Genomic DNA, 12145 nt, shown 5'->3' on the forward strand with positions numbered 1-12145 from the left:
TGGCCCTTACCTAGAGTATTAGCTGCCCTGGTTCTACGTATAACCTGGCTTAATCGCAATGGTCTCACGAGCAATTTAACATATGTACAAGTTCACTAAGAGTTCTAGTCCAGAATGAAAATACTAAACCATCTATTTATGGATAATTTCCTGACTAATGAATCTTATCAGTGACTTAATGGTGTTGAGATAGAAACCATCTTCTCCTTCGCAGCCAAAAGCTGGAGTAGCACCAAGTCTCGTTGTTCCACCAACTTATCCCAGTTAACAGCTCCCAAGCTTTGATCCACGCTTTCTTGGAGCGCCAACAGCCTCTGCTCACTCCAGTCAAATCTATGTTTCAGAATATCATCCTCCCATCCACGAATCGCCGGCCCAAGTCTCTCCATACGCTGTGAAAATCCCTCGGGTCCACCACCGCCACCAAGAGCATTTGTCGCAATGGGGCCTGTTAGAGCCCAACGAAGTCCAGGTCCAGATGTGACAGCTGCATCGAGATCCCCCGCAGACACGATGCCCCTGCTGATAAGACTATACGCTTCATTGTTGATAGCAGCTTGAAGGCGGTTCGATACAAAGCCAGGGACTTCGTGATGAAGAAGAATCGGCCTCTTCCCAACAGATCTGTAGAAGTTCAGTGTGATATTGACAGACTCACTGCTTGTGCCGGGATGAGGAACGACTTCGACTAAAGGAATCAGGTGGGGCGGGTTGAAAGGGTGTCCGATGAGTACGCGGGTGGAATCCTGCGTGCACCGCTGTATAAATTCCGAAGATGGCAGGCCGGATGAGGACGATGCTATCACAACACCCGGCCGAGCATGTTTGTCCAATGTTGCAATAAGGCCCCTTTTCAACTCAAGCCTCTCAGGTCCATTCTGTAAGAGATCAGTTAGCGTCATCATCATTCCAGATATATACATATACTATAACGGGTATATTTACCTCCTGGATAAAGTCGGCCTCAGCTAACCGCGGTGTGATGTCGTGAACAAACTCATAGTTGGAGACAAGCTCATCATAGTCCCCAAACCCTTCCAGATACGACTTTGACTGCTCGAAATATCTTTTGAGGATATTTTCCGCATTTTCAGCGGGGTCAGAGATGATGACCTTGAGCCCCCTTGACAGAAACAGAGTTGCCCATCCCATTCCTATCACTCCACAGCCAACAATCGCTACGGTACGTATGTCCTGGGTCATTTCGAATGCTCAGAGAGATTTAATGAGTAGGGAGTGATTGTTCACAAAAACGATCAAAATTGTCATATTTCTATCGATAAATAACGTGATTAGATTAACTGCTAATTACTCTTCTCTTTGCTCACCACTCGAACTCATATCCGATGTATCCATTGCAACAAATGCGTTCAGTGCCTAAGCCGGGGCAAATCCGGGGAGCCGATGCCGGACTTCAAATTTACGGACCGACCACGGCCAAGAAAGGCGATGAACGGCAATTTCGGAGCCTGAGCACCCGTGAAGGCCAGATTGCACGCTCATTTTGTCCATCAATTGAAGTACATCTGTTATGTTGAGAAAATCAGCTGGAGCGATAAAGGTGGCCATACTTGGAAGCATAACCCGAGTTTGACTGTAAATAGCTAGAGATCCACTAGCCCATCCACTTCACCTCACCCTCGACATAATGACCACTAAAATTTCCGGAGATACCTACGGTGCAGGAACCACTGTCGACACGGAATTCAGTCCACTTCCTGTTGAGTGTCAAAGACTACTACGCCTCTTTGCTGCAAGAACACCCGGTTTCACCAAAGATGAAGCTCTACTCAGCGGAGTAAGCTTCCATGGTGATGATCTGCCCTGCATCCCAGGACCAATCAAATCCCAAGCCGTCACAGCAGTTCTACATGCAATGGTCGGTATAGTCGGCCTCGAAATCCTTCACCTTCGCGGGATCACCACCAGCAACGAAGTAGATATCGACGTCAATCACGCAGGTCTTTACCCCACTACCGCAGCACTTGTCAATATCGATGGCGTCACAGGCCCAGAGGTCATCAAATTGCCGACGGTGCCTCAGTGGGATAAAGACCGTGCTTCCAACTCGCCTCTTGTGTACCGTGCGACAGCTATTTACGAGACTGCTGATAAGGGCGTGTGGTTCCAGCTTCACGGGTCGCTTGATTCGTGGAAGATGCTGGCCCTTATCGGGATCAGTAAAGATCTCGATAGCGAGATCCGTACTAACGATGCAGCATACGAGCTCATCCAGGAGCGTGTCCGCACATATCGCGCCAGAGAAATCGAGCAGCTCATGGTAGAGAATGGTCTCTCGGGTTCAGTCGTTTACTCGCCCGGAGGATGGCGTCAGACTGAGATGGGCAAGTCTCTCTCACGACATCCGCTCGTCAATTACAAGAAACAGGCACAGTGTCCAGCACTTCCCCCTGTCTCTTTGCCCGTAATGGAGGATAAGAGACCTCTTGCTGGTATCAAAGTCGTCGAGTTGACTCGCATCATAGCTGGTGCAGCTGCTGGCGCCGCTCTTGCATCCCTAGGTGCTGAAGTCATCCGTGTCAACTCATCCAAGCTGAAAGACTATACGCCAGCCCAACCTTCCTCCCTCATGGCTGGCAAGACAACCATCGATTTGGATCTTGAAGACCCGGCTGACCATCAAAGGCTGATTCAACTATTTGAACAAGCCGACGTCATCTTGCAGGGTTACAGGTTAGGATCGTTGGCTCGAAGAGGCTTCGGTCTTAAGGCGGCACTCGAATTGGCAAACAAAAGAGGCAAGGGAATCGTCTACGTCGATGAGAACTGCTATGGTCCTGATGGATACTATGCTGAGCGGCCTGGATGGCAACAAGTTGCAGACGCCGCAGGTGGGAGCTCATATGTCATGGGTCAGTCATTCGGCTGTCCTGAGGGTCAGGGTGTGCTACCCAGTCTTCCCATCTCAGATATGTCGACTGGAATCCTGACTGCTCTAACCATTATGTGTGGCATTCGAGACCGAACCAAGTTTGGAGGCTCATATCGTGGCCACGCTTCACTTACAGCTTACAACATGGCGACTCTGGATCCCGAAGTCCGGCTGTATCAAAGGGAGCTGGTTCAGAAGATCAACGACAGGTATCAGTTCCCAACGTGGTCCAGCGACATCCACGTTGCGCCTCTGTACTATTCAATCTTGGAGGCTTGGGATAAGAATAGCGATCTGATCAAGGATGAGAAGTATTATGTACACTTCTCGGACTCTGTGTTTGGGTCTGACTTGCGTGTTCTTGGACCCGTCGTGGAGTATGACAAAGAAGAGTACTCGCCAAAGTGGAACATTCCGCCTGTGCCATTCTGCCATCATAAGTTCAGACTTTTCTCAGAACAATGATTGCAGGTACCAGTATAATCGTGTGCTGAGCATGAACAAGTAGATAGTCAAAGTTTAACCTATTAGCTATGCTGGCAGCACCACATATCCTCTCCTCGCGATATATTGATAGTGTTCCTCGTTTAGACATGTTTCCTATGATATTTTCATCCTGTCAAGCAACCCCTATGGCTCAAGGGTAATCATAGCCAACGTCTACCAGCGTCAGTCTTCTCTTCGAAGCCAGAGCACCATGGACGCAGTACAACAGATGTACGAGGTCTGCGACTCTTCAGCATTCAGGCGACTTAAAATTGGTATTAGTGTATGTATGATTAGCCAGAAAGAATCAGAAGCAAGACAAACCATTATGAGAGTTGATCAAAGTTACAGCGAGTCTCTTATCCTACTCAGTGAAAGGTCCCCCTGACTAAACAACCATGTATCATATCCTCGCAACAGAAGGCGCATCTCCTATGTTAATCTGCTTGTGCATCCTCTTAATAGCCTCCTGCACATCATCATTCATATCATGAAACCACAACCAGTTAAACCTCCCCTTTTGCAATCTAGGCAGAATATTCTCCATGTCCGCACCCGCCTCCTCATGCTGAAAGAAGACCATACGCCCAACTTCAGCGGCCTGCTCCAGCTGCTTTTGCGCACGAGGACGTCGAACGGAGTCGTAGGCAGATAGTCCCGCTTGGATATAAGGCGCAAGATCTGCGCCGCGCTCAGGCACCTTGGCGACTTCTGCGAGAATGTTGGACATAACCAGAGCATCTTCCAGACCCTGGGCTGCTCCCGCAGCTTGGAAGGGCAGCGAGGCGTGAGCGCTGTCGCCGACTAGGACTACGCGATCACGGTAGTATGACGCTGTGCGAATATGGTGGAAGAAACCCCATTTGACGGGCTTGGCTTTAGCAAGGAGTTGTCGAAATCGATCATCAACGCGTGGGTCCTCGAAATCAGCCATCATGGCCTCGTGGGATATGGTTTCTGTAACAGGACCCCTAAGCTTCCAACCGTCCGGGGAATCAGCGACACAAAGGAGGTAGTTGAACTCCTATGACAAGAGATGGTTAGCGTTGCTACAAACATATCAGAGCGTAGTAGACTCACATCGCCTCCTGAGATACGATAGGTAACAGCGCCGCGCCCAGGTCCGAAATAGATCTTCGCAACGTCGGTGAGATCACCGAGAATCTCGTAGGCTTCCGACATGGGAATGACAGCACGATAGCAATAGGCACCTGCATACACGGGTGCGATCTGGCTAGGGTGGTGTTCAAGAACGTTGGCTCTGACTGTGCTCTTGATGCCATCGGCACCAGCAAGAACTGAGCACTCGGCTGTGGTGCCATCCAAAAATGACAGAGTAACCCCATCGGGTCGCTGCTCAATATTCGTAAGACGTTTGTTGAACTTTACATTTTCGATCGGGATGAAACTAGTCATGATGTCGAGAAGCGTCTTTCGATGCGCCTAAAATTTGTGATGAGCACCGAGCTTCCTCTTATTCTATCAGACGTGCTCACAGATTTTCGGATGTAATCTGGGTGGCCCCATCCAGAATGGCCGTACCAAGGCTTATCACGACCTTGTCCAGTCAGCGCGAGATTCAGCTTTGCAAGGGATTTGTGACTTACCAAGACCATCTTCGAGTAGCATGCCCTCAAAAAAGATATCTTGTGCCTTCTCACCCTTGTTTCCTACACAAATGGCCTCATAAAGAGGTCGGAAACCCGGCTCGATGAGATCCATCGTGCGCATGCCATTGGGGGCGAACCCAATGCCAGCGCTGTAAGATAATGATCATTAGCGATGGTTCAGCGAAACGCAGTATTAGCAGCTTACCCTACTACCGAATATTCCTTAGCATCCTCGTATAGCGTGAAAGAGATGCCCTTTTTGTACAGAGCCATAGCCAAAGCGAGGCCACCAATGCCGGCACCTGTAGAGTTAGCCTCACCAGCCTGAATGGGACCTGTGAAAGAGTCTTACCGACGATGGCGACGTGGAACTCATTGCGAGAAGGCTTTGCCATTGTGTCGTGGTGTTTCGATCTGGAGATAAATGATGGCAGGGACGTTCGATGTCGTGGTAACTAATTTGTCGCAAACAGTGGTTGTTGAAAAGACTGGCTAGTATATGAATATCGTCATCTACAACCTTAGTCTCTAACCAAACACGACCTGTTTGAAACCGTGCAGCATGATTGAGCACGGGTAAGACCGGCATCGGCTCTCGGAGCTACCACTCCAGAATCAGACCACAGAGATAAGAGGCAGCAGAACCGAGTACTTGGGGTCAGAGTGGCGAACCCCGGATCTTTCCCCGGACGCCATATCCTCCGCTTTCTGCTATGTCAATTCGTGGCTGGATCCTCGATAGGCCAAGGCTTGCGAGACAGTGCGTGGTGGATTGAACCGTTTCGGCTGAGCCGGCGCTGTTCCGCTATCTCCGCGAGCGACACCAAGCACAGCTGCATCCAGTTCACGACTCCACCGAGACAGCAAGCAGTAAGCAGTACAAGGCCAGAGAACCAGATGCATAAGCATTTTTACGATACAGAAGAAATTAGGGACTTTTTATCATTTCGAAATGATTCCAAACGTATATCCAACCAAGATGGATAGATCTTGGGAAGAAATAGTCAAAGAAAAGCGGGCGATTCGAGATGCGCAAATTGAGAAACACTTGACAGCAGAGACGAATGTCAGTTTGACTCAAATTGCATCTGAAGCGGTCGATATCGGCAGTATAACAAGTCTTATCCGCGATGGAAAGGTATCAGCTGTCGAAGTAATCCGTACCTACATCAAAAGGGAAGTCCAGGTTCACAGATTTGAATTTTCTATCCTAACGGTCACTGTAGAGCCTGCGAAGCACAAAAAGGGGTATTCCGCTTCCTGTCACCCTACTAAGAGTTTGTCTAACTTTCAACAGACCAATTGCCTGACAGAAATTTGCTTTGATAATGCTCTTGAGCAGGCCAGTAGGCTCGACGGCTTTCAGAAAGAACATGGTCGACTCATAGGTCCACTGCATGGTATTCCAGTAACAGTAAAAGATCAGTTCAATATTAAAGGTCTGGACTCGACGTTGGGTTACGTTGGAAAGGCATTTGTACCGGCAGAGGATGATGCACCGCTCATACAAACGTTGAAAAAGCTTGGGGCTGTTATCATCGCTAAAACCAATCTTCCTCAGAGTATCATGGTAAGAAGAGCCTAAATTGATGAGTATTACTATCTGATAAGACTACTAGTGGTGCGAGACTGATAACCCTCTCTGGGGGTTGACGACCCATCCAGATGATCCAAAACTCACTCCAGGAGGGTCATCTGGCGGAGAAGCAGCGATGTTGGCAACCTGCGCTTCCATGGTCGGTTGGGGAACAGATATCGGCGGCTCTATCAGGATTCCGTGTCACATGAACGGCCTTTGGGGTCTGAAGCCTAGTGTAAGTTATGTCTGACCACCTATCCAGGGGAGGATGCTGACCAATGTTAGAGTGGCCGCCTATCTTATCGCGGTGTTGAGGTAACACTTAACGGGCAGCAGCACATTCAATCGGCTGTAGGGCCAATGGCTAGGTCTCTAAGTTCCCTCAAACTCGTTACAGAGTTGGCGATTGAGGCTGAACCGTGGACGACGGACCCCCAGCTACCACCAGTCCCCTGGAGGGAGGCTGTCTTCCAGAGCTTTACGACAAGACGGCTCGCCGTTGGAGCAATGCTTGATGACGGCGTGGTCAAGGTTCATCCGCCTATCGAGCGGCTATTCAGAGACCTCGTGACAAAGTTGGAGGCTGCTGGGCACGAAGTGATAGAATGGGATTCGAGCTTGAATCCTAGGATCATAGATGTCATGGTAAGTCAATTTCTGTTGCAGAGAATCGACAGTGCCTAATTTGGAACAGGATGGCTACTATTCCGCCGACGAAGGTGAGGATATCCGGAGAGCTGTCTCAGCAGGTGGTGAACCTTTCATTCCGCAGATCGGAGCCTTCGTCAACCGCGGCAAACCAATCTCCGTCTTCGAGTATTGGCAACTCAACAAGCGAAAGGTTGCCGTCCAAGAGGCCTACCACGATTTGTGGAATAACAAGAGATCACCGAGTGGACGCTCAATCGATGTATTACTGGTTCCCACCATGCCTCATACCGCAGTACCTCACGGGTCTTGTCGCTGGACAGGCTATACCAAGATATTCAACTTGCTAGATTACACCGCCTTGACATTTCCAGCAGGAAAGGCGTCCAAGGACGGGAATGATGAGAGCTTCTGGGAGCATGTTCCGCGGAATGAGATCGATGCCTGGAATCAGCAGTTGTATGATCCTGTGGCCATGGAAGGGCGTCATGTAGGCTTGCAGATTGTTGGGCGGAGATTTGAAGAGGAAAAGGTGCTCGGCGCGGCTCAACAGATTCATAGTTTATTATAGTAGATAGAATGACTGCCATTTACACACCATATCCATCCGCTATCTTGGGGATGAGCTCTTCTACAAGCCTCTACCATGAGAACAAGCAACCGCTTATCTGTTTTCTAGACCAATGGCATCTACATCATCTATGATGAAACATCCCAATACCATTCCTCTTACCTACACATATGTCAGGTCAGGTAATGGGTCCTTAACGTAGCTAAATATGCACGTAAATTGAAGGCTGAATATTACTAACTTGATTCAAAACATGCCCTCCTTCAATAAACTTAACCACGTTGACCATTTAGAACAGGACGCTTTGTTTCGAGATCAATGCTTCTTCTCCTAATCTTCTCAGCCTCTCCAAAAACGCTCTTGACTAACTCCTTCTTATTAACCTTCCCCATTGCATTCCGTGGCAAAACCTCAACAATCTGCATATCCTGCGGAATTTTATACGCCGTGATCCTCGCCTTCAACGCACTCCTCAAACCCTGTAGACTGATCGATTCACCAGCCTTGGTGCTAAGAACAATCACAGCTACGACTTTCTGCCCCCATGCTTCAGAGGGTAGACCAACGACAGCGCACTCATCGACTTCGGGAAGGGCGAGGATCTCGCGTTCGACCTCGAGGGCTGAAACCTTCTCGCCGCCCGTCTTGATGATGTCTGCGCTGCGACGGCCTTGGATGAAATATGCTGGTCCTTTTGCCCAGGAGCCTGATTTTCCAAGACCAGATTCCGGGACTTTTCGTCGAATGGCGATATCGCCAGTTTTGAACCATCCATCGGTTGTGAATTCCTTGGCAGTAGCCTCGGGGTTGCGCCAATATCCAGTGAACACTGTTGGTCCACGAAGCTGAATCTCTCCAATACGCTCCTTTGTAGAGTGAACATCGATCTCAGCACCGTGCTCAATGATTCTTTGAACTCCAGTCTCGTCGTCTGTCTCCATGAGTCGCGCCTCAACGGAGGGCAGCGGCCAGCCTACAGAACCATCAACGCGATCGGCAGTCTCCAGACCACAAGAGAGCGCCATTCCGACTTCGGTCATTCCATAGCGCTCGAGAAGGACGTTTCCGCCAGTGAGTTGCATCCAACCATCGCGGATTGGTTTCGGGAGGGCTGCTGAGCCCGAGATGTTGAGTCGGAGATTCCTTGGGGACACGGCTATTTTACCAGCCGTTTGCATGTCGTGTGATAAAGATTCGTGTGCTTTCAGCATTCGTGACCAGATCGTGGGGACGGCGGTGAAGAAAGTGATGGGCGTTTTTGTCTCATCTTTTTTGACACCATTGGTCTCTCCAACGAGGCTTTTTACTTGTCCAGTTGATAAGAACGGCGCAGCCAGTCGTGTCCAGACGGAGTTCACGCTGAACGGGTACATGAACTCAATGCTGCTACCTGCCAGCAGAGGTGTGAGAAGAGCGTTGACGGTGCCATGGATGTGATGAAGTGGCAAAACGTGCAAGAGTCTATCGCTGGAGGCATACTCCCATGCTTCCAAAAGGCACTTCGCTTGAGCTGTGAGGTTTGTCTGAGACAGAACGACACCTTTGGGTCGTGCAGTTGTCCCAGAAGTAAAAAGCATCATGCCGCCGCGAGGTGCATCGGAGAGGTCACGCAACTTGACTTCTTCCTCAACCGTAGAGACATTTCGCGTTCCATCGAGCTGGTAGAACAAGGGGGTGGTGTTCAATCCATCAGCGAGTACTTCCTCGGCCTTGGAAACATACTTGGCTGAAGAGACGAGAACAAGAGCCTCGCTGTTGTTGATGATGTATCTTAGTTCAGGTGCAGGGAAAGAAGGGGCCAGTGGCACCGCAATGGCATTGCAAGCGAGAATGGCCAAGAGAGTCACTAGAAGGATCATGGCCGGATTAGTGCTACACAAGAGAGGGTGGTGGCGAGGGGAGAGTCGAGAGACATACCAACATATTCATAGCCACTTTCCACCAGGAAAGCAATTCTCTCGCCGGAAATACTAGCATCGCATTTCCCCGTCTTGGCGAGTAGCTGCTCTTTGGCACGCGCAACGCTATTAAGCAATGAATTGTACGAGAAGCTTGCGCCAGATTCGTTCTCCACTACAGCGACCGAGGACCCCTCATGCTTGAGGATAGCCTCAAAAAAGGCCGAACGATGGAGAGTGATGGTCATTTTCGACAGATTAGAAAGGTTGAGGATAGGCCGTGGACATGCTGAGACAGACTCCGCGACGTCTTTTCAATTGCTTCAAGTCAAAGCTAAGACACTCTTCCCAAATGTTGAGGCGCGCTATCGGGGAATCGGCGGGGACCGAGCGGGTCGCTTCGTAAAATGCCAGCTTGTGATTCCTCTGATGTCAAATTAGCTAAAGCGGGAGATCGGATATGCAAGATCGGCTTCTAAAAGTAGTTCCGACAGACCCGGCATCTGATCCGTCTGCGAACAAACGAGGGTATTAACTGGTCGATTTGGTGTTCAAAGTAAAAGTGAAACCCCAACAATAATTAGATAGCTGAGATTACAGCCCGTTAATTGTGCCTGCAGTTCCATCCTTGTGCTCATTGCATTCTTGCGTTCCACTTTGATCACCATGTTGGACAACTACACCCGGGAGAGCTACATCTTCGATGCAGGGCCATTGGGACATATTGAGGGTTTAACCATCACCTCCCATGGCGCTCCAGCCGTGCACTACTTTGGCGGTCTCCCATACGCTCTGCCCCCGGCTGGACAGTGGCGCTTCCGAGTCCCCCGGCGGCTCACCAAGCATTATCGATACGGCACAGCAACCGAGCCAGGGAAGTTCACAGGTGGCACGAGGGTTTGCCCCCAGCCTCCCAGCAGCAACACGCCAGACCCTTCTGTCATCAGCGAAGATTGCCTCCAACTAAACATCTGGGTCCCTGCTGGTCCACCTCCCAAGAATGGATGGCCCGTATGTTTCTACATCCATGGGGGTTTCCTCCAAGTCGGTACGAGCAACACAGAGCCAGAAGACCTGGTGTCGCTTCTAAGCGAATCTGCATTCCGCGCAATAATGGTCATGCCATCCTATAGGCTCAATGTGTTTGGGTTCCTCGCGAGCAGGGAATTAGCTGCCGAAGCGAGCTCTAATGGAGAGGCTACCGGAAACTATGGTCTATGGGATCAAAGATTGGCTTTGGAATGGACGCATGAGAACATATCATTCTTTGGCGGTGATACCGCAAATATCACAGTAGCAGGTTACTCCGCTGGCGCTTACTCAACCTTTCAACAACTGGCTCATGAGCTATTCCGCGTTCCTGAGGAAAAGGGAATCATAAGACGAGTAGCAATGTTCTCCAACAGCACAGGTGTCAGGCCCAAAGGTTTGCAGGATCAACAACTACAATGTGACGAGTTGCTCACGAGGCTTGGCATCAATCTGGCGCTTTCAGATGAGGAGAAACTGGCCAGTTTACGAGCAGTTCCTTATCAGAGACTCGTCGAAGCCCAAACCGGTATGAGAATATCAGAATTCCGCGTCTTGGCAGATGACACTTTCTATCCTATTGACCTGGTAAATAAGATCAACGATGGGGACTTCGCCAAAAAAATGAAGAATCGCGGGACAAGATTGATAAATGGTGAGTGCGAGAGTGAGCACATCATGTATCGTCACTGGCGCACTCCTCAAGAGTCTTATTCCGCCGTGTACCAAAGACTTCTAGCAGATTTCTCCCCTGAAGTCACCGAAAAGATCATGAACCACTATTGCGGATCCTCGAAGAACTTACCAGCGGGGTACGAGAACTGGGAAGACTTCTTCGGGCGCATCTACGCCAATGTCCAAGTCCATTATCTTCAGCGCGGCTTTCACAATGCCTTGTTCGCAGGTGGTCTTGACCCCGGTAAAGACATTTTTCGATATCGATTGGAGAAGAGACTTGACTGTGTAGCAGAAAAGGTTCCACTTGAGTGGGGAGTTACGCATCTCACCGACATCCCTGTTTGGTTATGGGGGTGCGGATATGAGGGAGGTCTGAGCGATCAGGAGAAAGAGTGGTTGAAGGGTTGGAATGAAGGTTTTGCGGCATTTGTTAGTGGCGATGAAGTGAATTGGGGGACTGCGAGTCCTAAAGAAATGAGAAGATGGAGAAGTGATGGTGAGACCGATGTTTGGAAGGACATTTTATGGGAACAAGGTGTTGAGTTTTGGAAGCTTGTCAATTCAGGGTTTGAGCGGACGGAGCAAAAGGCGAATCACCAAGAACACGGTGTTCATCTCTAAAATAATTACAGTACAGTCATAGATAAAGGTCTCTTATAGTATGTTTAGACACATGTCAATTATATTCAATAACTACCTATTGTTTCACGATAGGTGATGAGGGTCATGCCCGATCCTCAGACAAGCCTACCC

General features: G+C 49.6%; 6 protein-coding genes; 3 read left to right on the forward strand and 3 right to left on the reverse strand.

The window, feature by feature from the left end:
- Nucleotides 1–167: 167 nt before the first annotated feature.
- Nucleotides 168–1203, reverse strand: FFUJ_02238 (related to lambda-crystallin; the record flags this gene model as incomplete). XM_023573945.1 has 2 exons in its annotated part: nt 168–878; nt 946–1203. The coding sequence occupies 2 exons, from the start codon at nt 1201–1203 to the stop codon at nt 168–170; spliced, it is 969 nt and encodes a 322-aa protein (XP_023427385.1).
- A 445-nt stretch (nt 1204–1648) lies between these two features.
- FFUJ_02239 (probable acyl-CoA transferases/carnitine dehydratase) lies at nt 1649–3358 on the forward strand (the record flags this gene model as incomplete). The annotated part of the gene is made up of 1 exon (XM_023573946.1): nt 1649–3358. The coding sequence occupies one exon, from the start codon at nt 1649–1651 to the stop codon at nt 3356–3358; it is 1710 nt and encodes a 569-aa protein (XP_023427386.1).
- A 424-nt stretch (nt 3359–3782) lies between these two features.
- Nucleotides 3783–5384, reverse strand: FFUJ_02240 (related to salicylate 1-monooxygenase; the record flags this gene model as incomplete). XM_023573947.1 has 6 exons in its annotated part: nt 3783–4403; nt 4460–4822; nt 4876–4937; nt 4987–5138; nt 5195–5291; nt 5342–5384. The coding sequence occupies 6 exons, from the start codon at nt 5382–5384 to the stop codon at nt 3783–3785; spliced, it is 1338 nt and encodes a 445-aa protein (XP_023427387.1).
- A 584-nt stretch (nt 5385–5968) lies between these two features.
- On the forward strand, nt 5969–7787 carry FFUJ_02241 (related to general amidase; the record flags this gene model as incomplete). XM_023573948.1 has 4 exons in its annotated part: nt 5969–6559; nt 6609–6803; nt 6854–7213; nt 7263–7787. 4 exons carry the CDS (start codon nt 5969–5971, stop codon nt 7785–7787), a joined length of 1671 nt encoding a protein of 556 aa, XP_023427388.1.
- Nucleotides 7788–8059: 272 nt separating this feature from the next.
- On the reverse strand, nt 8060–9933 carry FFUJ_02242 (related to malonyl CoA synthetase; the record flags this gene model as incomplete). XM_023573949.1 has 2 exons in its annotated part: nt 8060–9633; nt 9705–9933. The coding sequence occupies 2 exons, from the start codon at nt 9931–9933 to the stop codon at nt 8060–8062; spliced, it is 1803 nt and encodes a 600-aa protein (XP_023427389.1).
- Nucleotides 9934–10351: 418 nt separating this feature from the next.
- FFUJ_02243 (related to triacylglycerol lipase V precursor) lies at nt 10352–12013 on the forward strand (the record flags this gene model as incomplete). The annotated part of the gene is made up of 1 exon (XM_023573950.1): nt 10352–12013. The coding sequence occupies one exon, from the start codon at nt 10352–10354 to the stop codon at nt 12011–12013; it is 1662 nt and encodes a 553-aa protein (XP_023427390.1).
- Nucleotides 12014–12145: the final 132 nt, after the last annotated feature.

Source organism: Fusarium fujikuroi, chromosome FFUJ_chr03 (assembly GCF_900079805.1).
Source record: "Fusarium fujikuroi IMI 58289 draft genome, chromosome FFUJ_chr03".
Taxonomy (NCBI): Eukaryota; Fungi; Ascomycota; class Sordariomycetes; order Hypocreales; family Nectriaceae; genus Fusarium; species Fusarium fujikuroi.